We start from the raw sequence: 27,926 nt of genomic DNA on the forward strand, positions 1-27,926 counted from the left end.
CCGAGCTATATGCTCGGAAAACAAAAAGTATCACAACCAAGTTATACACTTGGTACCCAAAACATTACCGCCAAATATTCAAAAAACAAAGTTCAAGATAGACAGCCACAAAGTTCAAAAGAGGCTACAAATGTACAAAATAATCAAATACTAAAGGCCTAGTCCGCCTTATCGCCAATACTAGACTCCCCGCTATCATCTGAAGCAGCAGCACCATCATCCACAAGCTGCCCGTTCACAACCACTTTAGTTGCATCAAGCATGTCCGCATCTGATCCAGGAAACAACACCCGCACTTGAGAAACAGCGCACTCAAAGCCTTGTGCATATGACTCATAAACCTCAGTCTGCAACTCCTTCACCCTTGACCCCAAGCGATCATTGTCAGCCTGAACAGTCTTCATCTCCTCTGCACAAGAGAGGTGAAGACGTTTTTCCTCAGCAAGCTCGGACTCTTTCGACTTTAACGAGGAGGACAATTCCGTGATAGCTTTCTCCTTTTTCTCCAAAGCTGAAGACAGCTCAGCAACATCCAGAGCAGACTTGTGTTCTCTCTCAAAAACTAGCTCTTGAGCACGACCAACAGCTACCATACGTGCACCAATCACCTAGAACAAAAATGAAGAACATCAAACACAATATAACAAACGCACACCAAGACAAAATACAACCCTCACCTGCATAAAACGGCTCACTCCTACATGGCCGACATCCTCGACCATCTTCATATCATCCGGGAAGCAACAAAGCTCATCAGCCATGACAGAAAAAGGATACAATTTTCCCCATAATGAACGACAATGAACATCTTCCGAATAGCCATGCAATCTTTTTTGAGACTCATAAGCAGACTCCACTCACTGAAGCTCCACAGAAGACTCCCCTTCCTTCAGGAAAGCCTCAGCAAATTTTTCTTTCGCAAAACCCCTCTTTCGTTTAGACTTAAGAGCAGCCTCGGGCTGAATCACAGGGCCTTTATCAGCATTGGTAGCCGAGCTCTCCTTCTCAGCCTTCTTCCGCTGATTGAAGAATGACTTCAAACCAGCAGTAGTAATCGTAGGCACCTTCTCACCTGCACCAAAAAGCCAACAAAGTAAGAACAGACAAGGACAAAACAACAAACTAAGCAAAAAAACAACTAATTTACCTAGATATCTCAGAACCGCCTCTCTATCAGAATCCCATTTTAACAATTCGGACACAGATAGCAACCCCTTTGGGCCCAACTTCTCAAACAGAAACTCCATCACAAGTTGATCATCAACCGACCTATCATCCACGTCTAAAGCTTGCACAGGCTCGGAACACCAAGACAAAGGGAACTTCTCAACAAGAAACTCATTTAAATAAAAAGGAAATTCCTCGGGTACACTCCTCACTTTAACATACATGGTTTTAAAGTCCTTAAAAGAAGACTTGTAGAGGCCAAAAATAGCGCGACGGGGGTAACTACTTAGATTAACCCAGAGACCTCGGTTAACCCCTTTAGCTTGAAACAAGGAGAAAAACAACCGAAGAGAGGGCGGCTGCTCAAGGAATTCCATCAACACCTCAAAAGCCCTAACGAACCCCCAGGAGTTTGGGTGAAGTTGACTCGGAGCACAATTCAACCAATAAAGCACACCACATTCAAAATCAGTAAAAGGGACCCTAACTCCCAATTCAGTAAAAAGGCAGCTGTACATATAAAAGTAAGCCCAATCATCACGAGAATGAAAAACCCGGTCATCAACACCACAGGGAAGTATCTCTATCCTTATATCACTACCACTCCTAACCCAAACATTCGAACCCAGCATATCAACAGACTCTTTATCACTGAACTGAGACACATACTCCTTAACCCTAGAATCAACCCAACCATATAAACCTTCCTCACCCTCATTAGACATTTTACCTTCCATAAGAACAAGGAGCAGAAAATCAAAAGTAAGAGAAGAAGAGAGAAGCAGCAAGAAAATGAATCAACACTCACCTTTTTTACTCATTTTCTCCGAAAACGCAGAAGCACCCAGCACAAAAAGGAAAAATATTAGGGAAGGGAAGCACGTTTATTACATAGTTGGAAGGCAGTTACATATGAAACGTTTCCCTCTGATCTACACCCTTAGAAAGCCCACGATCAACGCTCAGCAGATCAAACGGTCAGGGGCTCCTCAAAACTTACAATGCAATCAAATCAATCATTCATTACCGCACGAAGAACAACACAGGCAATAAATGCCACAAACCATTTCAAAACACCAATGCGCCAAAACTAAGACAAGCTCGGGGGTGTAAGGAGCACACATAATAAACAAAGCGACCGAGGATTTTGCCATCCGAAGTATACAAAGTTCGCCTTAGTCTTGTCCAAACCAAGGCAAGCTTGGGGGCTATGATACGTTACCTGTATCCTCGGTCACCCGAAATACTCGGCACACAAATATCCGAGGCTGACGTCACATTAAACAAGCTCGGAACAAAAGCAGATAAGCTCGGCCTCACCCATTCGAATAAAAAGACACGTGCATCATAAAGCTCGGTCCCGTATCAGCCGTCCGAAAATCTCGGCACGTGATCAGGACCGAAGCATCACCTAATTGAAAATAAGAAACGTGCTCAGCAGATTTATAGCACCATAACAGAATATCCTAACCAATCTATAAACTAGGACTCACCCACCAACGGGTGAAAACGGACTCCTATAAAACCTAGCTGATATACTCAGCTAGGTCTCAGGTTCCACTATCAGTTTTCATATTTACTTATTCACTCTCACTTAATTACTCTCTCTCTTTTCTGAGACTATTACTAACTTGAGCGTCGGAGTATCTTTTGCAGGTATTCCCGCCGCGGTGTTTGACCATTGGCCGGCGTGAAGCTCTTCCTCTCAGTTGACGACTCACCCGGAAGTGCTTAAGCTCGGCCTACCCAGTGTTCAGACGAATCACCAACCATTTTTATCGTCTCCAGAAATACATAGATGCAAGAGAATAAGTCATATTTAACCATGATTTTTTCTATTATAAATAAAAAAAAATCATTATTTCCCCAATAAAAATATGACTTATTCCTGTGTACTCTTATATTCCTATGTACTCTAGAGAAGATGATAATAGTTGCTATTGTGCACTATGAAGCTTAAAAATTTGGATTAATCATTTCTTTTTAAAATTTGAAGTGGAGTTTGCCGGAAGATAGGCAAACTCTCAACAAACTTACTTTGAAACAAAAAAATAAAATCGTATTTAAAAAATTAAAATTAAAATATAAAATTTTAAAAGATAATAATTTTTTTCTATATTAAATTGCAATGTGTAAATTGACTAAATTCATTAAATATAGCCGTTTTTGATTTATTGAATATTAGACCATGTCAAGATGAGATCTAATAAATTGCTTGCCACAATTTCAAGATTTTAAAATTTTGAACATTTTTATGATCGAAAATATTTGGTAACCAAAGAAAATCAGCCAAAAGTTGCCATAACTTGCCTTATTTAGCATTCATTAATTGTTGCGACAATTAATTAATGCTAAATAAGGCAAGTTCTGGCTATTTTCTTTGTCTACCTAGCATTAATTAATGCTAAATAAGGCAAGTCCTGGCAAGTTTTAGCATTTCTTTTATGATATTTACAGCGAGCCTGCTACACATACAAGCAAAAAGGCCCTACAAGTTATACAAGTTCCCAGCCCACACTTCATTCACACGCGCTCCACTCAACAGTTGTGCTTCGCGAAAACCGCTTCTTAATGGTGCACTCTTCTACTTCTCCAAGCCATTCGAAGAAAACACAAACCGTCCATTTTTGAGCAACATTGCAAACTGCAGAGATAGCAATCGTCGCGAAGATTAGAACTCTCCATCAACACAACATAGAACTCTCCATCAACAATCTCCAGAAAAAACGAAGTTATAATACTCAAGGTACGTTACGTTACTATTTTACTCATCTTGTATATTTTTCACATTTCGAAATCGAAGAACTAGGTTTTACTGTTCTTCTACGTTCTTCTAGGTTTTACTGTTCTTCTTGTTCTACGTCTCATTTTACAGTTTATAATGTTCTACTTGTTCTAGGTTTTACTGTTATTCTTGGTTCTAGGTTATACTGTTCTTCTTAGTTGTTCTAGGTGTTACTGTTCTTGTTGTTCTAGTTCTTCTGGTAACTGATTTTTGGGGGTATATTGCGTAATTTGGTGGGTGTATATGGCATAATTTGATGGGTGTATATTTCTGAACTGGTATACTGTAATATAGTCAACAGTTGCAACTGTTCTAATATTTTCTTGTCCATGGGTGTATATTGCTTGACTTTGTATATTAATGCATGTTTGAGTGATATATGACTGATATATATAGGTGTATCTAACTCATATCTATGGGTGTATCTGACTCATATCTATGGGTGTATTTTTTATTTCAGAAAAAATGACAGCTAGAAACCAAGTTGGAAAAAATGTAAGAACAAATATATGTCTTAGATGAAATCAGTTTTATATAATAGAAATATATCTGACTATAATTTTGCTTTGTTTACAGCAAACCAAAGACCTTAAGTGTGCAACACATTTGTTAAGTGAGAAATTCAGAAACATGAGCGAGGAGAAGAAAACGATTGTTAGGGATTTTGGATTTGATGGCCTGATGCACATCCCGCCGCTAAGGGTGTATCACCAAATATTAAGGGAGTTGGCTAACTCATTCAAATTAGGGGAAAATCGACTGGAAACCGGCTACGGTTCTTTTAAAGTAAGACAAAAAATAATAGGGGCTGCGCTTGGCATCAACGCGTCAGGTAACTCGCTAAAAATTATAGGTGTATTTCAATTTATGCTTGGGTGTATTTGAACTGATTTTCATACTATGTTGTTTTCCTTTTTGTAGGAGATCTATTTCCTCAGAAAGTCAATTATAAGAATCTTTATGAAGATGACAAAGAAATTTTTAGAAGATTACAGGGTAAGACCCTAAAAAATCTAACAGATGAGATGATGGATATTGGCGTTGGTAATGAACAGGATCGCCTCATGTTCAAGAGGATTTTCATCCTCTATATACAGATGGCGTTCCTGTTACCAACGACAATAAACAAAATCTCACCTGTGCACCTGGCCCCAATTTTTGAGATGTACACAATAACAGAGTGGAACTGGGGAGGACATGTTTTGAGTTTTATCATCAATGGCATAACAGATTACAAGCTGAAAAAGAAAAAGGCAATTGATGGCTGCCTATTTGCCCTGATGATAATTTACTTTCATCTTTTAAAAAATAAAGACAAGAAGATGGCAGAAAGACCTCCAGAACCCTGGATTGCCAACTGGAGTAAGGAGCAGTTGGTCGAAAGAATGAGGGCGGAAATAAAGGAACATATGGTAAGTGAACAAAATATCTTGGGTGTATTTTATTTACCTGAATGTTGCTAACTAAAATTTCTAATGTTTTAGGGGATTATAAAGATGGCAGAAATAAAAGAAAAAATGAAAAAAATAAAGAAAAAAAATAAAATAAAAAATAAAAAAAACAAAAAAAAGGAAGGCAAGTTCAACATCATCATCGGAGACAAAAACAACTGATAGTGACAATTCTACCTCTGAGTCTGAGACTCAAGAAGACTCAGAGGATTCACCATGTCAAAAACTAAAAATACACCCAATCATGTCTGATATAATACACCCGAACGACAACAACTCAACTAAAAATAACAAAAAAAAGCCATAAACTATAAATACTCCCACACTTCCCCAAAAAATACACCTAAAAAATTCTTATCTACACCCGAGCATCTGCTATAAATTACAGATAATTAATAAAAACTAATATATTTGATTCAATCCACAGATTTATGTTCACGCGTTAGTTTCACAGTCAATGTTCACGAATTATTCAGCTACACAATGCTATACAAATAACTGCAATAAAATTCAGAGTAATCATATGTAAATCAAACCTTAGGAACTTCATTAGATTCAAATTCATAATCCACTTCGCCTTGATTCAGCTGACAATCTGAGGTTGAATCATCCATTATCTTCAAAACGAGTTCAAACTTTGATTTCAGAAACCAGAAATCGAAAAGAAAACGAAGCTAGAGTTATAGAGAGAGGAAATAACATCAATGACAAAGAACAAACCAGTGAGAAAGGAGGGAAAAAAGAACGATCGAAAAAGCAGGGGAACGAAGGAGAAGAAGAACGAGCAAACTTGGAAAGAAGGAGAATGAAGAAGGAAACAAATCTTTTAAATTTGTTAGTTATATATACACGGGATCTTTATATAGCGCGTGTATGGGACGTAACACTTGCAGCACATTTTGGGGGGTTATTGGTTAATTGACTTGTAATGCTTACAAGCCATAATCGCTTGTATGCAGAGCTTTTCTGTAAAAAAATTGCTGTAGAAAAGAAAATTAAAAAATTGTGTTTTATTCTCTTCGGAAAGATCTCCGTTAATATAAGCTAATCTAGCACATTAAATTGTCACGTCATATATATTAAAACAATATTTTAAATTAGTGTCTAATATATATTAAAATAACATTTTTTTATGGTCAAAGTATTAAAAAGAAATTGTGATCAAAATTAGAAATAGAAATAGATCGAATCAAACATAAGTTTTGACGAATCTAACTTATGTTGTAAATAGATGACTCAAATTTAAGTCTGTCACTTATTAAAGTTCTTTTTAGACTTAAATCCAAGGGCAATTCACGTAAATAAGTTGTTTAACCTTTAAAATTACATAAATACATTTTTTTCCAAAATGAAGACGTAAATGCATTGTTTCACCTATCTATGATGACAGTAGCGATTTACACAAACACAGAAATTGCTGCTGCCAGCCATGGATTACGTTGAATTGTGGCAGCATAGAAACAGCTGTTGTCTACTACGGTTTCTGCATGATTATGGTTGGTCATACACTGCTATTGCCAGTAGCGGTTTATGTGCATTGGGGCTCGTGAGTAAACCGCCAGAGGCTATAGCGGTTTACGTTCAGTATGTGTGAAAGGAGCTGTCTATATAAACCATGGAGGGGCCAAATATGGAGGAAGAGTGTTATTCACAAATGGAGGGGGAGGAAAGTTTTGTGGCTCTGGTCCACTGCTCTGGAAAAATTCAAAAGAGCAAAAGGCATGGTGTGAAATTCATGGATAGATAACCGCTTAGTATTTTTATCCGATCTTCGAGTACGTTGGCAGAGATTATGTTCAGCATATTACGGAAGCTCGGTGCGTGTGGGACGAAGTGGATAAAAAAGTTGTTTTACAAGAAAATAAATAACAGCGAATACAACCCTTCATATCATAAAAATATAATAACCCAACATAAAATAAATAACAAGCACAACTATAAAACTTTGTCAAGTTAAAACAAAAAAATGTTCCAGAAAATAATTGTAAAAAATAAAAAACGGACAAATCATAAAAAAAAATACTCATATGAGCCTAAACAATAAGAATTCCATAAAATAAACCAACAACACATACAATAATATTCATTGAAGGGAACTAAATTCATTTACTTAATCATATATAGAAATTAACGGAAAAAAAAAATGCTACCCAAACCGACTAAACTAACAACCTAACATGACAAGCCTAATTTCAAATTATAGGGATTAATCTATAAATTCTAGTTCCTCTACTTTACATACCATTTTTCTAATTAACAAATGCTAATGGTAAAAAAAAAAAATTTAACTTACCTCGTCACCAACGGCACCGGCAATATGCGCAACACCGTTCAGTTGGTACAAGCTCCTTTCGTCTCCCATGATATCCCACCGGAGGTCGGCACTCAGATACCTCGGACCCGTCCTCAAGTTGCTCTGACTTCTCTCTAGAATTTTCTTTCTCTACCCAACCTCAAAAACACTCCAAATGAGTAATCCGCGGCTACCTTCGACGGTTTATATAGGCAGCCACTATCAACGTAAACCGCTATAGCCTCTAGCGGTTAACTCACGAGCCCCAATGCACATAAACCGCTACTGGCAGTAGTGATTTATGACCAACCATAATCATGCAGAAATCGCAGCAGGCAACAGCGGTTTTCATGCTGCCACAACTTAACGTAATCCGCGGCTGGCAGCAGCGGTTTCTGTGTTTGTGTAAACCGCTACTGCCAGTAGCGGTTTCCATAGATAGGTGAAACAAAGCATTTGCGTCTTCGTTTTGGAAACAATGCATTTGCGTAATTTTGAAGGTGAAACAATTTATTTAGGTGATTGCCGACCTGTTTAAAGCTCGACAAACCCACAAACTTATTTAAAAAGTTTATTTCGTGAATTATAACTAAAAACAATGAACTTATACATTTTAAATTGACATTAAATGCGTTTTAAAATTTATAATTCGTAATTTGTAAAGAATAATTAATTTATATATTAATTATTAATTATATATTATCATTATATTTATAATCTATACTTTTTAAAAAAAGTTATAATCTTAATTAATTTTAATTATTAATTTTTTAATTCTATTTTGTGTTTAATATAAGTGAATAATTTAAAATCTAAATTAAAATTAATTTATATTTATAAAAAATATTTAACAAATTGGGCTAATGAGTGTAAATTCTTTTTAAAACTTAGAGTAATTATCCAAATCAGTCCCTAAGATTTTTAAAATTGGACACTTTAGTCCCCAATTTTTGAAATACACAAAAAATACCCTCAAGTTTAACTCTGATAGATAAATCAGTCCCTGACAATCTTTCTCCGTCAATGACAAACGGAAAATACTGACGTGGAGTCCTAGACTGGCACACGTGACAGTCAGTGGTCTATCTGTGCAAAAAGACAGATCAGTCCCTAGGTTTAAACTGAGTCATTTTAGGGTTTGGCCCATGTACATCCTATGTGTTTTCCTCTTTTGAAAACCAAAAGGCTCAAAACCCACCCTTTCTTCTTTAATTTACAGAGAGAACATGTAACCCCTCTTCAATGTTAAACCCCAGATCATTGCCCACATTATTGTCGTCATCCGATTTCATCCATTTTATCTTCAACCTCCATTACCCACATTCAACCGTCACCATTTGGGGATGGAATCCCCCTTTGCGTGCATCTAGAGCCCTATTGTTTGCACTCTATAATGACAATGCTTCAGCGACCTTTAGCGACGAAAGCTCTGCTACGTCTAGTCGCCGGCGAGGGAGACTAAGCCAGGACAGCATGGGCGAGGGAGGATTAAGCCAAATCGACTTCGCAACGGAAAAACACCCAAATTGCTTTTGTGGGTATCACACGAGAATATGCAAGTCGACTACTACGAAGAATCCTGGAAGGTTATTTTTTGGGTGCCCTATGTACAAGGTAAGAAACCAAAATTATTGCATAACAAGCTTTTTGGATTTGTAGAATGGTTCTGAGCAGAATCAGGAATTGGGTTCATTGCATGAAAATCAACCATATTGCAAGTTCTTCGCTTGGGTTGACACTGTTTTTTATCTCAGCTTTAAGAAGCCTGTTGTGGAAGAACCTAGTGAATTGCAGGATTTAGTGGGTATTATTGGTGGGTTCCAAGATAGATTGATAGAGTTGCAAAATAGGGTGTATGCACTAGAGGTGTGTCAAAATACAGAGCCAAAAAAAGAATGCAAGAAGAGTTGGTTTAAGGTAGTTTACTTTGTAATAACCGCCCTTCACTCCTTCTAGAAACAAAATTAAATTCAAATTTTGAAAATCAGTTAGAAGATTGGTTTAGAATTTTGAATTATGGATAAGAATCTAATAACCGCATTTCTTTTGAATTTAAAATTATCCCAACCACTCTACTACCAAAAGTATATAAATAGGGGTATACCAATAGGTAGAAGATCACACATCTCAAACACTAATCCTCCCCCTTCTTTCTATGAAAATATTCTGTGTGCAAACACAAGAGGCAAGCTCATAGGGAATAAAGAGGCGTTAGAAAAAGAGTAGAAAATTATGCTTTTTACTTTTATGTTTGGCTTATGCTTTATTATTATTTTTACCATCTATACATGTTATTATGTTTGGGTGTCTTATGGCATTATTCATCTTTTTTCTTTCCTTTATCCACATAGATCATGTTTGTCCATTATGTTATTCATGTCCTTTTAAGCCATTAGTACATGTCTTTTTATAAACTTTGTTCAATTATTTAATATGCCATATTTTCATTATATACATTTATATGATCTTTTAATTTATGCCATTATGTTATTAATATTCTTTTGGGGTCAAGAGTACATACCCTTTTATAAACTTTGTTCAATTATTTAATATGCCCTATTTTCATTATATATATTTATATGATCTTTTAATTTATGCCATTATGATATTAATATTTCTTTGGGGTCAAGAGTACATACCCTTTTATAAGCTTCGTTCAATTATTTAATATGCCCTATTCTCATTACGAACAATTATATGATCCTTTATTTTATGCCATTATGTTATTATATTCCTTTTGAGTCAAGAGTATATATCCCTTTATAAGCTTTGTTCAATTATTTAAATGCCCTATTTTATGTACTTTAATATGATCTTTCAATTTATGTCATTATGTTACTAATATCTCTTTAATTAGAGAGTACATGCATATTCTGTGCCATATAACTAGGGTTTCATTATTTCACATGTCCCTTTTATCATCATATTTGTCCATCTTTTTGTATAATTTTCTTCTTGTGTATGCCTAAACAACCCTATTTGTAAATTGAACTGAGAGAATGATCGTTCGGTAACGGTAAGGGAATGTGACCCCCAAAGACAAGTTATCGATATGATCCATCGGTAAGGGAGGGTGATCGATCGAGAAGATCCTTCGGTAAGGGAAGGTGATCGCCAAAATGTTTGGGATAAGAACCTTCGGTAAGGGAAGGAGACTACCATTTTTATACCGGTTTAAGCTCAATACCTTCCATAAAAGCTACAAGTCAAGAAAGGAGAAGTATAAAGGAAAGTTTGATTATAATTATATTTTAAGGTTATTTTTAAGTTATGATTATATTGATGTTTCATAAGTTATTATCCTTTCTATTTGACTTGCCTATGTCAACATTACATGCTTTTCTTTTATGCCTATTATGTTTTACATTTTACAAGAAAGGTTCATAATACATGCCATGCCATATGATTTTTAAATCCCGCACGTGGGCTGGGGATAGATATGGATGTGTTACATAGCACGACTTTTTAAGTTCTCATCCCTTCTTTTTTCCATACTATCTCCAGAGAACATGGCACAGCGGATAGAGACAACACAGCGCCCCGAGGGTAGCTTCTGAGTATGACCCCTCGAAGCACGCGTGAGTAGTTACGACCACTACTACCGTGCTCTAAACTATCTACTTAGATCGAGATTTCGTAGAAAGAAACCCCTAACTGCCTGTCGTAACCTTCCTAGATACGAACACTTCAACACTCAAGAAACAGTCACCCGAGGTGGAATTAGATTCTGAGACAGAGAAAGAGGAGTCCGACAGCCCTAACCAGGAGGAGGACCCAATGGAGGAGGATCCAAAGGAGTAGTTGACTTCTTGCGGAAGTCCAAAGGTGGAGTACGTGCCTTATTCCCCCACTTCGGCACTCCGTCGGATCTTAGTTCTCCCCACACAACGGAATCGGATCTTCACTGCACGAAAAAGTGTTGGAAGAGGACTGCTAGTACCTCGATTCATGAAAGACTGAAGGGTCCTGACCAAGGATAGAATATGACACAAGGACGGGAGTTTTTTCGATAAAATTAGTTAGGATGCGTCGGGTTTTTCGTCATAGTTACTTTTAAGCATTTCCTTTTTATTAGAACCATACTCATGGGAATTTTGTTGTTATTCTTTTGCTCGAACTTGATTGAGTGTGTCCAATTCTGTCTTTTCATTTCTATTTGAGTTTTACCCAAAACTTCATGCGTATCTCCCTCCTTCCTTGCACGATGATTTTATTAAATTGCTTTCGGTCAAGAGTGACACCCTATCTAAAGGCCTTCAAGGATAGGATTTTACCTAGGGTGTTACATACTTTATTTGTGTATTTTGTGCTACAAGTTGTGCTTCTGTGTTTAAGTGTATTGTTGGATCTTAGGTTTTTTGAAAATGTTAGTTATTTGGTGATGTAAATTGAAACTTATGATTGAATGAAATCCTTAACAATTTGATTCTATGTATGTTATTCTTTGTACCACTTCTTTTATGATGACATATTTCATTATTCTTTTGAATAATTTTAGGTTGTCAAACACTTTTGCAGGTTGAAAAAAAATTGGAAATTTGTTGAAACTTAGTTGTAAAGAACTATGTTTTCTTCAACAAAGATAATAAGCATATATATATGTTATTTCAATTAGGACCATGGATCTTGAATCATTCCTGTGCATCAAATAATCATTGAATATGTTATTGAAACAATAGTTATTGTTGTATTTTTGTGTTAACATATTATCTATGCATTAAAAATTGGATGTAAGCTCTATTCTTTATGAGCATATACAATCAGCTATTAATTGAATGATATGAAATCCAAATTATTGCAATTAAAACAAACACTACCAGAAACAGGAAAAATTTTCTTATTACAAGTTATTTGCATAGGTTGACAAAATTTTTGACATTACTTATAAGTTCACTGATACGTAGTACCAAATAAATAATGAAAAAAAAAAAAACAACACCACTATTACTTATAATAGCAAATATATTGCTTTAATGTCAAATAGCAACTTCAAAACATAGGATGGAAGTCGCAGATTCAACCTAATAAAAACAACATAACTGTAACAGTAGCAACTTAAACTAAAGTCAGAAATCGACCTTACATGAACCGAAACATAATCCAAAAAAAAAAGTTCCATCCATACGAATCTCTTATCAATCCCTAAATTAAGAGTATTTTAAGTTTAGGTCCATCAACTTAAAAGCTCATTACCAAAATACAAACCAAACTATTCATAAAAAAGCATAATCATTTGTCTTCAGTCACTTCTGTCTCGGATGCTTGAACCTGGGATTGGGAATAAACTAGAACATCCTTGATGTAGTGCCCTTACTTGCCGCTGCAATTATTTCTGCCGAGACGCCTTGACTTGGTCTAGGTGGTGGAATAAGAGGTGGAGTGCTAGACTGGACTGGTGCAAAACAATGTGGTCTAATAATAGGTTGTTTGGCCCTTATACTTTGGGAAATTATTGCTCTATAATTTGCTGCATCCTATGATAAAGGAGATAACATATGCAAAGAGTAAACAAAGCCATGTTAGTAAACCTAACAGTGTAGTAACACAATTGCAGATCTTTAACTCCAATTTTACTCACTATACTAAACACAAAACCTGGTGCATTAGCTGCGGGTTGAGTTGGATTAGGATGATCAACCATATTCTAAAATAATGAAAAAATTAGCCAAATATAATTCCAAGTCAGTTCTTGTGAAATTTAAAAAAAGACATATAAGTCCCCAATAATTTTTAAAATATCCAACTAAGTCCCTATGGAAGCATTAAAAACCTAATTTAGCCATCGCGATCAATAACTAATACATTATTTATGGTGGTTTACCTGCACCTGGGGTGTTGATTGTGAGACATGCATCTTCTCTGCTGCTTGGTTAGTAGTTCCAGTCGTTGACTAAGCATTTGTACTTCTTCTTGAATTGATTGATTTTCTATTTGAAACAGGAGGACCTTTGCATGTTTTTTGGTTATTTCCAGTCTCTCCACATTTAGAACATGTAACCCAAAATGTCTTTTTCATCTTTGAATCGCTTGTCTCATTCTCAGATGGCTCCTTCCTTCTTCTTTTCACTGGTCTTCCAACAGGTCTCTTCAACTTAGGTGGAATTGGGTAAATAACTTCAATCTTGTCCCAATACTCTTCTAAATTCACTGGTTGGATGCAGGGTTGGTATGTAGCCCTTGCTGTCCCAATTTTTAGTAATGGATATACATAGCCTTTAGGCCTGTCACCCCTTCTAACAATAGTAGCTAAAGCATGAACGCATGGAATACCTGCAATTTAACATTATTTGAGAATTTGTTACAAACAATGCAATTATCACAATTGTAATATGGTATATTATTGGAGAGTGTTACCAGTCAATTGCCACGCGTTAGATGTACACTTGTTCTGGGCCAAGTCCACAGACAGCTTATTTGTACCTCGTTGGACCTCAGGTACTCTCCTCTTGTCATCACCAACCCACAATGGGTGCCAATACTTCACCTACTTAATGATATCATCTAGTATTCTTTGCTGCATATGAGCCAAGTCAGTACCTCCAAATATGTCTAACACCTATTTATACTTTGTCATTTGTCTCATAATGTAACACCGAAGCTCCTCACACATTGTGAGAATCGGTTTAGCTCAGTAATTGACTATCTTTGCATTCCAAACCTCGCAGATATTGTTCGTTAGATTGTCAGCCTTTGGTCCATAAATAAAATGGAATTTTGTCCAGCATGCAGGGTCGAATTTCACAAGGTACACCCATGCCTCTTCATTCACTCTCCGCCATTTCTCTATGGTTGCCTTGAACTCTGCAACAGTTGTACACTTTGCACATTCCCAAACCATGTTCATGACCCGCTTGTCCTTGAATTTGTTATTGAAATTTTTTCAAATGCGTCTCACACAGTTTCGGTGATGTGCATGTGGCATCACCTCCTTCAAGGATAGTAATAGGCCCTACACAAAACAGTGACAACAATGTACAATGGTTGAGTCATTTGTCTCTTTAGCGGTTCCTTCACTTCTACCATCTACATGTCCCTCCTCTACAGTTGCAGGCTCTTCAACATTTCCAGAGTCACCATCAATTACATCTTCACCATTGTCCTTGTTAGACTCTTTATTCTCTTTAGATGCATTCTTGTCTTTCTTGGATTTTCTTGGCTTCTTAATCCTCTCAATCCCGTGTTCACAATCACATCTGACTCTCCTTTGATCATTCTTGATATACCTAATCTTTCTCCCCTCAAATATCACATGATCCTTCAAAGCATTCTTGAAGGATTCAATTGTTGCAAATTCCATGCCCAACTCAAAGTAAACCTCTCCAAACTCTGATGCTTCATTGTATTGTGAAAACTCATACTTCTCTCTTTCATCTTCAGAGTTTTCTGGTGTCACTAAAGTTTATGAGTTATGACTCATACTTAAATATAGAGTCAGGCTCAACCTCTTTTTCAGCCTCTTGTTGTTCATCATTACTTGCTCCAACATAATTTGCCTCAACAGTTCTATGCACATTAATTTTTGTCCCAGCCATTCTTGGACCATAGCCACTTCTTGGGCCACCACCACTTGAACCAGCATGGTTGTGCCTAGCTGCACTTGGGCCATTAAATTTAGGCCCAACATCATCAGACTACCTAACATGAGGTCCATCAGTAGTTGGCACAACATGAGGTTTGTTGTTGATTTTTAAAGCCTTTGTATTCTTTGATCCCCTATTAACCTCCTTTCGAGACATCTTCTTCTTCATAATTTGTTGTTCTCTCATGGAAGCATTACTTTTACTCTGTTTTTTTTCCTCCTCTTTTAGTCTCCTTCTTTAGAATCACATACACTTCTTCAATGCTTTCATCATTAAAACCTGGGGAGGTGGTTTATAAGGCTCATCCTATGTGCTTTTATACCCATCGTCACTAAACTCATCGCTATACTCATTAGGGGTGTCAAAAATTCTCAGAAGGTGGGGATCCCCACGGGACCGCTCCGAATGGGTCCCAATAGTAGAGAATTTTTCCCGTAGGGATGGGATGGGGAGCGAAATTTCCCCGAGACAGGCGCGGGGACCCGAGCGGGGATCCCCGCCCCATCCCCGATAATTCTCCGAATTTTTGAACTTATTTAATAACCCTTACTTAATTTCTAATATAGGGTTCTTTTTGTAATTTCACTCATTGAAAAATCCTAACCCTATTGTTCAAGATTTTATTTTATGGACTATGATTTACTCTGTTATATTTTTGGACTTATAATCTTGGATAAAATATGTTTGTGTGTTTGTAATAATATTTTGTAGTTTATTTTTTGGTTTTTTTTATTATAATTTCCATATGAATGTTAAACATAGGGAGATGGAGAATGAGGCCCCCGGAGAAAATGCAGGAAACGCGGAAAACAGGGATGTGGACAATTATTCTCCCATGGCAGAAAACAGGGCGGGGATGGGGATTAATTCTGGGGGCGGGGACGGGGAGCAGGGAGGCATCCCCCGCCCCGCCCCATTGACATCCCTAAGACTCATCACCGGCTTCATCTCCAGCTTCATCACCAGGTTCATCCTTAGCCTCCTCAACTGGGGTTTCCATGATTTCGTGATAAAAAAAATGCACATTTTATCAATTTCCATGTTCTTCATTAACCCTTCGTGCATTTGATTAATCTCTAAGTCTCCTTTAATAGGATGTAATCCAAACTCCATATTACCAACAGCTTGATCATACCAATACATTTCTTTGTAATCTAGATATCCTACACCTTTGAATGGAGTTAACAGATAAAAAAATATATGAGATCAATGTCCATCTTTAAAAATCTCTCTACTTTACCATCCATATACAATAGTGCTCCATTGTTATCCCTCTCAAAATAACCACCATGGTGGAACACAGGAATCACAAAATCCTCCATCACTGAACATAATAATGCATAATAATTTATTAAAAACAAGCACCACTACAAAGTTCAATAAAAAATTCCTACTTCCTAGTTCTTTTTTTTTTTTTTCATTTTATGTCATAATAATAACCAAAACAGAGAGGATGAATAAACTATCACAATATTTCATCACAAATTTTTAAACCCTAGGCCAAAGAATAAAATACTAATCACTATTACTATAATGGTAGCTAAGAATAAATAATGAGTTTCTAACCTTCTTCAATGCAAGTCTTCAGTGGTCACATCCACTTGTTCGTTGTGTTTGACTAGGCGCTAACAGTGATGGTGACGAACGGAATGGTGACATTGGGGGTGACACGGTTAAATAAGGATGATGGAGGTTGAAGATGAAACAGATGAAATCGGATGATGACGGTGATGTGGTGAATGATCTGGGGTTTAACGTTGAAATGGAGTTACGTGTTCTCTCTGTAAATTGAAGAAGAAAGTGTGGATTTTGAGTCTTTTGGTTTTCAAAAGAGGGAAACACATATGATGAAAACACATAAGATGTACATGGGCCAAACCCTAAAACGACAGAGTTTAATCTCAAAGATTGATCTGTCTTTTTGCACACGTGTACCATTGACTACCACATCTACCAATCCAAGATTCTACGTCAGTGTTTTCTATTTGTCATTGATGAAAAAAGATTGTCAGGGACTAATTTGTCTATCGAAATTAAACTTAGAGGAATTTTTTGTGCATTTTAAAAATTGAAGAACTAAAGTATCGGATTTTAAAAATCCAGGGAGTGATTTGGATAATTACTCTAAAACTTATAGCCTTCACTTTTTTTTACGACTAGATCTCACTAATTTAACCCCATATTGAGAACTTGTTTGGGTGAGTTTTTAAGAAAAGATCTTTTTTCGAGTTATCTTTTTTTAAAATATCTTATGAAAAAGTAAAAGTAATTTTATGTTTGGGTATCTTATGCAAAAATATTTTTTTATCTATCAATTATGTTTGGATTAACAATATAAAAATATTTTTTTATTTTTTTATTACATAAAAAATATCTTTTTTTAAGAGAAAAAAATCTTTTAAAAAAAATATAAATTACAACTTTTAAAAAATATATTTTTTAATTTTTTTAATATTTTTATTTTTACTACTAAAAATTTATCAAATACACTAAAAAATAAAAAAAAATCTTTTTTTAATCAAAATAATGGCCCAAAGTCCCAAACAAACAATGAGCTTCCAACTACTCTCACGCCGTCAATTTTAATTTACCAATTTAGTCCCTGCCACTCTGCCAGTGCCACATTTGTAAACCCGAACTCTTCTTCTTCCGTTTTTATTTTTTTGCTTTTCTTCTTCGTCTTTTTCTACCTTCCAAAATCATAGCGCGTTTTCTCCATAAGTTGCATAGCCATTTCAGAACGCTCTAGGCTTCACTCCGGAAAGTTCATCGTTGTGCTGCTCCAGTGCACCGTCGGAGAATTCGTCTCGGCATGGAAGGTTTTTCAAAGAGCTGTTGTGGCGCTCCAGGAGGATTCTTGGAACACTTTCGGCATCAAAATGCATCAGGTTCCCTCACTTCCCGTCTCATGGTCACTGAAAGCAAGGTATATTTTTTATTAAGAAAAAAAACCTGTTAAGAGAATTAAGAGTTTTAAGTTAAAGAAATTTCATATTGCAATGTAGTTAAGATTCAAAATATGATTTCTTTGTCTACAAAAGAGTATACCTTGGTTTGTCGGTTTTGTAGGTGAAAGTGATGTGCATTCCTTTGTTGGGGTCAGAAGAGTAACTTCATTGTGTGATTTAAAAATGGCAATGTGAATGAGGGTGCCGATGAGTTTGAAGAACTGGGAAGCCCAAAATGCAAATGATGATGCTAGAAATTTGGTTGAGCCTACTTGAAGTATCTTATAATTAATCTCTGCACCTTGAGAGTTGAGCCACCACTTTGCAGAAAGAAAGGAAGAAGAATAATCATTAGGGTTTATAAATGGGAGCAGGGACTAAATTGGGAAATTATAATTCATAGCGTGGCGGTGATTGTACCACATCAGCAGTCTGTTTGTTGACTCGCGCCGAAAATAGACTGAAAAACTTGTATGTAGCTCAGAGCTCATTATGGGAGATTAAACTAGTGCAATTGAAAACTCGCCTGCGTCACAGTCAGCAACCATTGTTGATGCTGTAGCAGCTGGGCAAACTGTTGTCGCGGTGCTATTCGTCCATAAAGTTGGAGAAGAAACTCCATTGCACCACCAGATCCTTCAATACAGGTTAGGAAGTTAATCATTGTTGCCATTTGCAAATGTGATTAGGAATATGAATCTTTTTTTATCAATTTCAAATTCAACTCAATGAAAAATGTAATAACTGACTTGGTTTCCAGCCGAAAGCATTTTTGAATTAGTTTAGGGAGAAACACGGTGTGTGGTTGCACATGATTACTTCTAAAAATTCAACTTGAATTGGTTTAGTCACAATTGATTCGGCTGATGCATTGTATATTTTCTATTAAATTTTTTTATTAGTTTAGTCACAATTCTAAAAACTTGATTTAATTTTCTATTAAAAATTCTTAAGTGCCCTTGACATGCTTGAAGACATAAAGAAAAACTTCACATGCTTGATGCTTTTATGCATAGCTGCATATTATTCAGATTTTTTTTCTTTTTCTTTTTGTCTGGTACATAGTTTTCTTAATGTTTAGTTTAGCTTCCGTGTGTTAGTTTCCTGCATTAGGAGAGTTTGGGAAATAAGAACTTGTGGTTGTGAGTTGCTTGCTATAAATAGAGGGTTGATGATCTGCATTTTCAAATCAATGCTAACATCATGCTTTTGTTTGATTGGTTGTCTAGATGGATGAGCTCATAACAATTGAATTTCATCATGGGAGATCCTTAGAGACCAGGAAAGATGGGAATGTAGTTTATGCTGGAGGGATTGTAGTTTATCCACAGCTTGCTGTTAACAGAGATCCTCTCAGGGCGAACGAGAGTTATGTTTGAAAATTTGGAGACTCGTTTGAGTTAATTGAAATTCTGGGGGTCATTTTGAGATATAACTTCTGAAATTTGGGAATGTATTACGGGTTCTGTTCTGGGCGGGTCTGGTTTTTCCGGTCCATTCCAATGACCGGAAAAAACAAAAAAAAAGCAAAACAAAGAAAGCTGAAGCAAGAAGGAAACAAGGAAAGGAAAGCAAGTGAACATGGATTGTTGTTTCAAAGCTTCAAATTAAAGGCAAACTACAAGTTCAAAACCTATACTTTACATGGCGCCATTCAGCCCCAGCCCTGCTCTACGTCCGGCGAGTGAACACAAGCCCCTTGCTGCATGCAACTGTGCCGACTCCAGATCTGAATGCAGAGCCGGTGAGAGCACCATTGATGGCTCTGACAGTGTTCTGGAGTTGTGTCTTCAACCTGCAGTCAAAGATTATGATCTGCAGTTTCCCAGTCTGTGTTTTTCTGTTTGTTTTGGAATTTCATCAACTCTTGCCATGTTATTATACCTTGTCCTGCTTCAGCAATTGATTCTCGAGCAAGTGCCCTATTTTTCACAGTATGTGTTATGTTGCGTGTTTCTTTTGGATAATTTGCATCTCAATCCATGTTATTTTCCTTCAAATTTATACCATTTTTGTGTTTTCAGCTTCTTTTGTTTCCAAATGCTCAGAGCTGAAGATAAGTAGACGGATCTTCTTTCTTGAATGTGGTGAGTAAAAACTCTGAGTCATTTTAGCTGGTTTAGGTTTTGATATGTAGTGTTTTTTTCCCCCTTTTAATTATTATTATTATTATTATTATTATTATTATTATTATTATTTGTAGTCTTGTATGTACCTGTAAATGATATAGTACTACTACTGAGCCCTGTGGTTTTTGAACTTGTGAAATCAACAGTGGTATTTTAATTTTGCTGAAATGGTTTATTTTTTATGATGGGTAGAATGGAAAGAAGATTAGATAAGTTTGTCCTCCACTTTGATATTAATGGGGGCAATGCATTATTTTTACACATTCCGCGATTACTCAAATCCCTTCTCTGCCAGTGTTAGTAATTTTGGTAATATTTGTCAAACTTCACTGTGCTTTAAGTAAAATTTTGCACCTAGATAGAAGGTACTGATTTGTTTCAATTGCTAAAGCTTTAGCCTCATTGCTTTCTGAACTGATGATACCAAGTTATTCTTAAGAAGCTTGATACATTCAAAGACAGTTTAGTTGTTACACTGAAGGATGTAAAACTTATACTATCATTCAATTAGATGCTTGTGTTTATGTGACTTTCTAGATAGTGGGTGGTCAAGTTAAAGATTTTTACAAATATAGCAATACATAATAGGATATCTGTATATATGTATTGATATTTTTTACATTCATCATGCATGCAAGTTATATATATATGCTTTTTTCATTAAAAAAAAGAGTTTACGTTGCTAGACATAAAAAAAACATTTTTAATCTTCATAACAATTTAAGCTGTATAGCTTCTAGTGAAATTGGCTCCTGACAATCTGACATTGTAATAGAGCACCTATAATCATGTACTCTACAGTTTGTTTCTACTACTATTCTTTGAACTAAAATGTTGAATTTCAGTACATGAGGGAGCATCTCAGAGCTGGTTGTTGACACATTTATTATACCACAAATAACAAATGACTAGGATATTAGTATTCCTATTTTCAATTTGTGAGTCCTATCTATCTGCACCTATATATAAATTGTATATGATTGAAGAATTTAATTTTGATGCACTGTCAGTGTAAAGTAGTTTTACACGTGCATCTAATTACGTAATGCCACGTTAGTAAAAAATAATTACCTTTCACATTGACCGCGTGAATGGTCATCCAAAAAAACGGATGTGATTGCACGACTATGTAAAAGGTTTTACATTGTCATTGCATCAAAATTAAACTCATGATTGAATTGCTGGTCCGTGGATTTTTCCCCCTTATTTTTGTTAATAATCCCAATTTGTTATTATTTTAATGGCTGGATTATGTTTTCCTTTTCTTGCAGCCTTTTAAATTCGAAATGTAAGAAACATACAATGCATTTAGTCCACACATTGCTCGATGCTCATTGTATCTCCGTTTTGGACGGGTGGTAGCAATTGCGGGGACTTTTGACTTTGCTCGTAAAACCCCTAACGAGAAAGAGCCGGTAATTGCTCTCCTTGCGGTGGTTTTCTATTCAGCGTTACACTAGCAGTGAGTCAACTAAGGTATTCAGTTTTCTTCCGTCAAAATCTCGTTCTTAAAAGCGCGTAATGTCAAGCCACTTTTAGGGTTTCAAATCCTTCCAAAAAACATTGAATTGCTTTTGAACATCAGAAAGGCTCTGTGTTAGAGTCTCCTGTGATGATATCCTATTATCGACCAATTTTGATTATCAACCTTGAGAAGCATAAAGAATTTGATATTCCTAGTGATCTTGCATTTGAAGATTAAACAACACAAATTTGATGATAGGTAATCATTGGGCCAACCCTAATAGGAAGAATCTATCTTATAGCTTTGCTTAAAATGATAACTTCCCCTCAATGAAGAGATTGTGCATTAGAGACATGATTGCCCTTTTGTGTTTAGGTACTCAATTTAATGAAGTTAATGACAACCACATACTCATAGTTATGACCAAAATTCTACTTAAGATCATCTGTGGGCAAACATAGTTATTTGAGACAATTAGATCCATCAGATATTTCTTCATTAGAAGATTTCAATGATTGTATATTGTGTAAATTCTTTATGTAGTCCATGATGGATTATCTTTTGAAATTTTCTAATATTTGTTGTTGATTACCCTTTATTTTCAGGGAGAACTGTTAGTTGTCAAGCGAACCAGTCGGGAGACATCACTAGCAAGTTCTAGTTCAGATAGCCAAAAAGATGGTATTTCCGACTATGCTATATTTAGGGAAGACATTGCACGCTTGAATTGTTTGAAAATTGTTATACATACTATAAACATTAGCTCCATTAGTCCGCTGTGCACAAGATCATTATGCAAAAATCCTGTCAACCTCAGCCAGTAGACCCTAGAGATATCATAGATTTAACGGGTGATGAGGTATGGGTATTTCCTTTTCAATGTGTTTTAGTTATCCGGAAGTAATTGTAAATGTTTTGTGTATTATGCTTGTCTAAGTTGTTGCTCTGCCAAGAAGTTAATTTTTCAATATGGTGAGGTTTTGAGAACACCAACTTATAACAATGCTTCACTAGTGCTATGTTATATACAAATACACATACAATCAATGTCTTATGGTCAGAAAATCCAAGCAGAAAAAATTTCTAGAACTCCTTTGGTGCTATCTGTCATTTGCTAATTTGGTCAATGATCTTCTACAAGTTTGCCACTCTGTTACGTAGATTCTAGCTAGCATAATGTTGCTATCTAAGTGATTGTGGAACTATTTTGTAGAGAAGGGGTGACTCATTCTTAGATGTTAATCTGTGAGACCAGTTAGTCATTGTTATTAGCAACCATAGGAGGTAGAGTTTGAACTGATATTATCCAACAAGTCATCTCTGGGAGAATACTAGTTAAAGCCGATACTAGCATTTGGATTCCAGTTCCACATGGTGATTCATTTCCAAATTCAGGATAAATCATAATTTGCATGTACATGGCACAGACTTTATTCAACTTCTCTTAGTTTACTTATGGCAAAAAAAACCGGGTTAATTTCAACATGTCCAATCTTTTGATGCATTGAATAGTGGATCTTCTTTATACGGATTGTAAGATAAGGAAGATTACTATTATATAATACATTATTACATTTGTAGTTTTAAAGATAATAAAATGGTATATTACTATATCCAAAATTAATGGGCTCCACATGAGGAAATAGATTGATTTTTCCTCTTGTGTCTCACTCTACCTCTACCTCGCTATCTATATTCTTGCAGCCAAATCATTAAAATGCATTTCATAGATAATTATTAATAACTTTTTCTTTTAATTTTTTATTTCCACTGGATAGCAGGATCGAGTTTGCGATACTTGTGGGGATGTAGGGTTGGAGCACTTCCTTGCATTTTGTAATGAGTGTAATGATGGGGCGGAGCACATGTAAGTATTATAATATCTTGCATATTCATCCCTGTTTCTAGTGGGTCTATGTTTCTATAGTCTTTATTTTCATCGTTTTCTGGGACAGTGAAGTTAACGTGTTCTGTTTTTTCATTTATCAATCAGTTACTGTATGCGTGTTAAGATGGAAGAACTTCCTGAAGATGGTTGGACTTGTGAAGAGTGCATGCCAAGGGAAGGGACTGGAAAATTAGTACAGGATAAAGTGGAACAGCCAGTGGCTACAAACAGATCAAAACATCTATCTGAAAATTCAATAGACCCTGAGTCTCGTAAAAGTTCAAAACTAAAATCGAGATCATCATATTCTATGAAAAGTGGGATAAGTACACCCCATCTGCAGGTTAAGAGATGCCAAGTCCCTTCAGAAGCTCAGTCTTTGGAAAAAGCTAGTGCTACTATGACAAATGCTGGACCACATATTTTATCCGGACCTTGTGATGACTCTCCACTTCATAAGGGTTTCTCATACAAGAAATTTGGGAAAGTGAAAATGAAATCAGTCAACAAAATCATGCACTTTGCCTCCCAATATTGCAATTCTCAAGAGAAAGCAATGGTTCCTCGTGGTTATGGTGAGAAGAGTAATGTTGTTACCTTGGAGGATGAGTTAGGCATAGAGGGAAGGGCTCTTGAAACAAGGGAGCGATCTTCTAAAGTCTCAAGTCCAAGGGATCAGTCCCTATTGAGTAGACATTATATGTGCAAAAATTTGAAGAGAAACCTAGAAGGTGTCATCATTGATACATCTTGCAAGAAATCTTTCTGTGATACTAAGGAAATGGCAGCATCATCCAATTGTTCAATTGATGAATCACCAAACTTGCATTCACAAACTGAGACGACTCGTGATGAATGTAAGACATGTGCCAAAGGAATTACTCTGATGTTTTTAAATTGAGAAAATTATGTTGCTAAATTTCAGAAGCTTTTTGGCAGGCTCTCTATTGGAATCAAGATCTCCAAACTTAGAATCAGGACCAGCAACAAAGGATGTTTGTTTGCAAAAGCATAATGTTAACAAATATCCGGCTCTTCATGATGATAGAAATGATACTTGTTCTGGTGTTCTAGCTAATGGTCGTGAGTTACATAATCCTGCAATGTGCTTACAAGCTTCTAGTTCTGGTGTTACTGCAAATAGAAGTGAAATAGAAATTGCTAGTGATGAAAACTTATTTTCTGGAACCGTTTCTTACAATCTTGATCATCAAGGTTCTGAACAATTTAATGCTGGATTGCAACCCAGCAATCACAACACTCATGAAGATCTAGACATTCCAAATGAGAAGAACAACGAAGAACCAGACACTCCAAATGAAAAGAACAATGAAGAACCAGACACTCCAAATGAAAAGAACAATGACATTCAGCAAGCTGAGCACCTTATTAATGCTGCTACAGCTCAGATCATTCATGAATTATGTGCTGGTCTTGCTTTAGATGAAAGGTCCTGCTTAAGAGACTTGGGGGTTAGAAGTTCCTCACAAGCATTTGTCTACCCAAAGCTTGACCATTCATGGCAGTATGACCCTATTTCCCCATTTCTTAAATATTCAGCTTTGTTTTGCTATGGGTGAACTGTTTTTTAAAATTTTCACATATTTTGGTGATGATTCTTGCAGAGGAAAATTTTTAATACAAAGTATTGGGGAGATTGCAACCATTTGTGATGGGATTCAAGCACATTTATCAACCTGTGCATCACCTAAGGTTATTGATGTGGTAGACAGGCTTCCTGAGATGATCATACTGGATGAACTGCCTCGCTTGACAATGTGGCCATCTCAATTTACAGAAGGTCAACCCACAGAAGAGAATATTGCTCTGTACTTTTTTGCAGAAGATCCTCGTAGGTCTGTTTTATCCCTTTCGTTGCATGTATAATTCAGATTTATACTTTCTGCTTATTTTTCTTTTTTTTTTTTTGGTTGTATATATATTATCAGTTATCGAACATGTTATAAACAATTGGTGGATTTGATGATCAAGAATGATTTGGCTCTGAAAGGAAACTTGGATGGAGTGGAACTTCTAATATTTCCATCCAACATTCTACCTGAGAAATCCCAGCGTAAGAAATGGTCTTCTACTCGTTTGTATTGAACACTTTAACATTATATTTACCTTAGTGTGCCTAAAATCATTCCCTGCTAGTCTGCTACTACTAATCTATTCTATATTTTAGTAGATTAACAATTCTGTTTGCATGTTAACCCTCCCCCACCCCCACCCTCATCCTCACCCTCCAAAAAGAAAAAAAAAGGCTCTCTTTTTTACTCGTTGCTGCCTTGGCAGGTTGGAATGATATGTTGTTCTTATGGGGTGTTTTCAAATGGCGAAACGAGAATAACTCTGCAAGCACAAGCACACAGGTATCTCTTTCCCCCCCCCCCCCCTCTCCCCCCCTTCTCTCTCCCTCTTTGGTATTAGGTTTCTATTTTATTACAGGTGTTGACATACATGAAATCACTTTGTTGCTCTATTTGAGTCACAAATATATAACATGTATGCTTCCTATTCCATCACTTAGGATATGGATTGAAATGGGTGGTTATACTTGAAAGTTCTACTTAATTATAGTTTTCTGCAGCTTTTATTTGTATCTTGTTTAGACATTGTTTGGTTATGAAACTAGTATTTGGTATGCCATAGACTCTCCACTGATTCCATATTCTTTTGCAAAATAGAATTATGAATTAATATTGTTTCATAATTGATATTTCGTAATCAGTCAATTGTGGTATTCAAGTGAAATACTGATAAGACATGGCACGCATGCATGAACTCACCCCATTAGGAAGAAGCCTGCCTTGTTCACCATGTAAATGCAATCAGTTTAAAGGCTTCTTACTGCCTTGCAGTTAGGAAACAGAGTTGATGAAATTCCTGAACCAGACAGAACTTCAGGAGACACAGTTTTGCTGTCTGGAGATAGTTCCAATGATAATGGGATAAATGAAGTGGTGGATTGTGAGGATGTAGATCTTACTCTCTCTCTGTGGCCTGAAGCTTTAGACTCTGTTGAGTTGCAAGTTGCAAGGGCATTAGTTCATCTCTCGAAGGCCAAACAGCAGTGAATGGCACCATGTAAAATATATGTTTTAATTATAGACTTTTAGCTACCTTTAATTTTATGCTTTTACTTTATCGTAGTAATATAAACAATCTGTCCATACTTTGACAATGGAACCTGTAATGGAATATGGCTTGTTTTCGTTTTTCGATATCTGTACTAGCGGCTTATTTATGATCCTGGCTTTTACTTCAAGTTGTTGAACTTCTTTCGTTGCTTGTGTGGTTTGGTTGGTTTGTTTTCTATCTTTGAGATGTGCTATTTTGCACTTACTCTGTTTTAGAACTCAAGTTGATAATTGATATACATGTGAAGAGATGTGTATGGATATAGGATTGGGATACAAACAGAATGAGTAACATAATTTTTAAAAGAATATTTTTTCCCTTTCTTCTTTTGGTAGTTGTTAGCATGTTAGATGATTGGAGATTTGGATACTCCTAACATTCCTACGCTTTCGACTTGGTTCATTGAGACTCTTTTTTAATTGGATTTGGATTATTTGTGCTTGACTACAGGGAACATTTACAAAATTATGGCTTAGGCGGAGGCTACTTGTTTCTTCACACGATTAAGGGTGTGTTTGGCAAATACGTTGGTGAAGAAAGAAGTGCGTTTGAGCTTCTTGAAAGTTTCATTTTATGTTTGGCAATTTTTTTCTTTCTAAACGCAGAATCGATTCTGCCTTTAAACCCACGTTGAGAATAAGCTAAAATTTATAGCTTCTGCGTTTCACGTTCATGGTTGTTAATTACCTTTAGAAAATTAGGTGAGAAAATTTCTTCTTTTTTACCATCCTTACCCTTCATTTTCTTCTATAAAAAGGATACCAATAACTATAAGCTTCACAGTAGTTCTCTCTAGTTCTTTCTACTTTTTCATAGTTCTTCCTTTCATTTTTTTTTAATCAAAATCGTTCAGATTTGTTTCAGTCACTAGTAAATTGAATATTTTAATTTTTTATTATTTTTAGTACTCATTTTCATATTTTAATTTTTAGTGTTATGATTTCTGATGTTATGTTTTTATGAGTTCTTTTATCATTTCCTATATTATTTTTTATATGTATATTTTTTATGAATTTTTTTAATTTTTGTTTGACTTTGTTTATATGATCTTTTATTTATTTTATTATATTTCTTTT

The 27,926-nt window shown here is 35.9% G+C and overlaps 1 protein-coding gene across 8 annotated transcripts; it reads left to right on the forward strand.

The window, feature by feature from the left end:
* The first annotated feature begins 17,827 nt into the window (after positions 1-17,827).
* Positions 17,828-26,927, forward strand: LOC107642656 (ASI1-immunoprecipitated protein 2). 8 transcript variants are annotated; one of them, XM_088489031.1, is made up of 13 exons: positions 17,828-18,202; positions 18,346-18,871; positions 19,454-20,158; positions 20,249-20,311; positions 21,625-21,829; positions 22,424-22,677; positions 23,600-23,685; positions 23,812-24,563; positions 24,646-25,231; positions 25,332-25,562; positions 25,656-25,780; positions 26,005-26,081; positions 26,571-26,927. In XM_088489031.1, the coding sequence occupies exons 6-13, from the start codon at positions 22,612-22,614 to the stop codon at positions 26,784-26,786; spliced, it is 2,139 nt and encodes a 712-aa protein (XP_088345157.1). In that variant the 5' UTR covers positions 17,828-18,202; positions 18,346-18,871; positions 19,454-20,158; positions 20,249-20,311; positions 21,625-21,829; positions 22,424-22,611; the 3' UTR covers positions 26,787-26,927. The 8 variants fall into 8 exon arrangements, 7 of the variants coding, with proteins under 7 accessions (XP_088345157.1, XP_088345161.1, XP_088345156.1 ...); XM_088489035.1 differs by having other exon boundaries at positions 17,889-18,202; positions 22,424-22,499; XM_088489030.1 differs by having other exon boundaries at positions 17,936-18,202; positions 23,597-23,685.
* The last annotated feature ends 999 nt before the right edge of the window (positions 26,928-27,926 follow it).

The sequence above is a fragment of the Arachis ipaensis genome, chromosome B5 (genome assembly GCF_059453495.1).
Source record: "Arachis ipaensis isolate K30076 ecotype BB chromosome B5, ASM5945349v1, whole genome shotgun sequence".
Taxonomy (NCBI): domain Eukaryota; kingdom Viridiplantae; phylum Streptophyta; class Magnoliopsida; order Fabales; family Fabaceae; genus Arachis; species Arachis ipaensis.

Coding starts and splice junctions, on each gene's coding strand:
- LOC107642656 (XM_088489030.1), top strand. CDS start 22,612: ATGCAAAAATCCTGTCAACCTCAGCCAGTAGACCCTAGAGATATCATA. Junction 25,232..25,331: donor AAGCTTGACCATTCATGGCA/GTATGACCCTAT, acceptor TGATTCTTGCAG/AGGAAAATTTTTAATACAAA. Junction 25,781..26,004: donor TCTACCTGAGAAATCCCAGC/GTAAGAAATGGT, acceptor CTGCCTTGGCAG/GTTGGAATGATATGTTGTTC.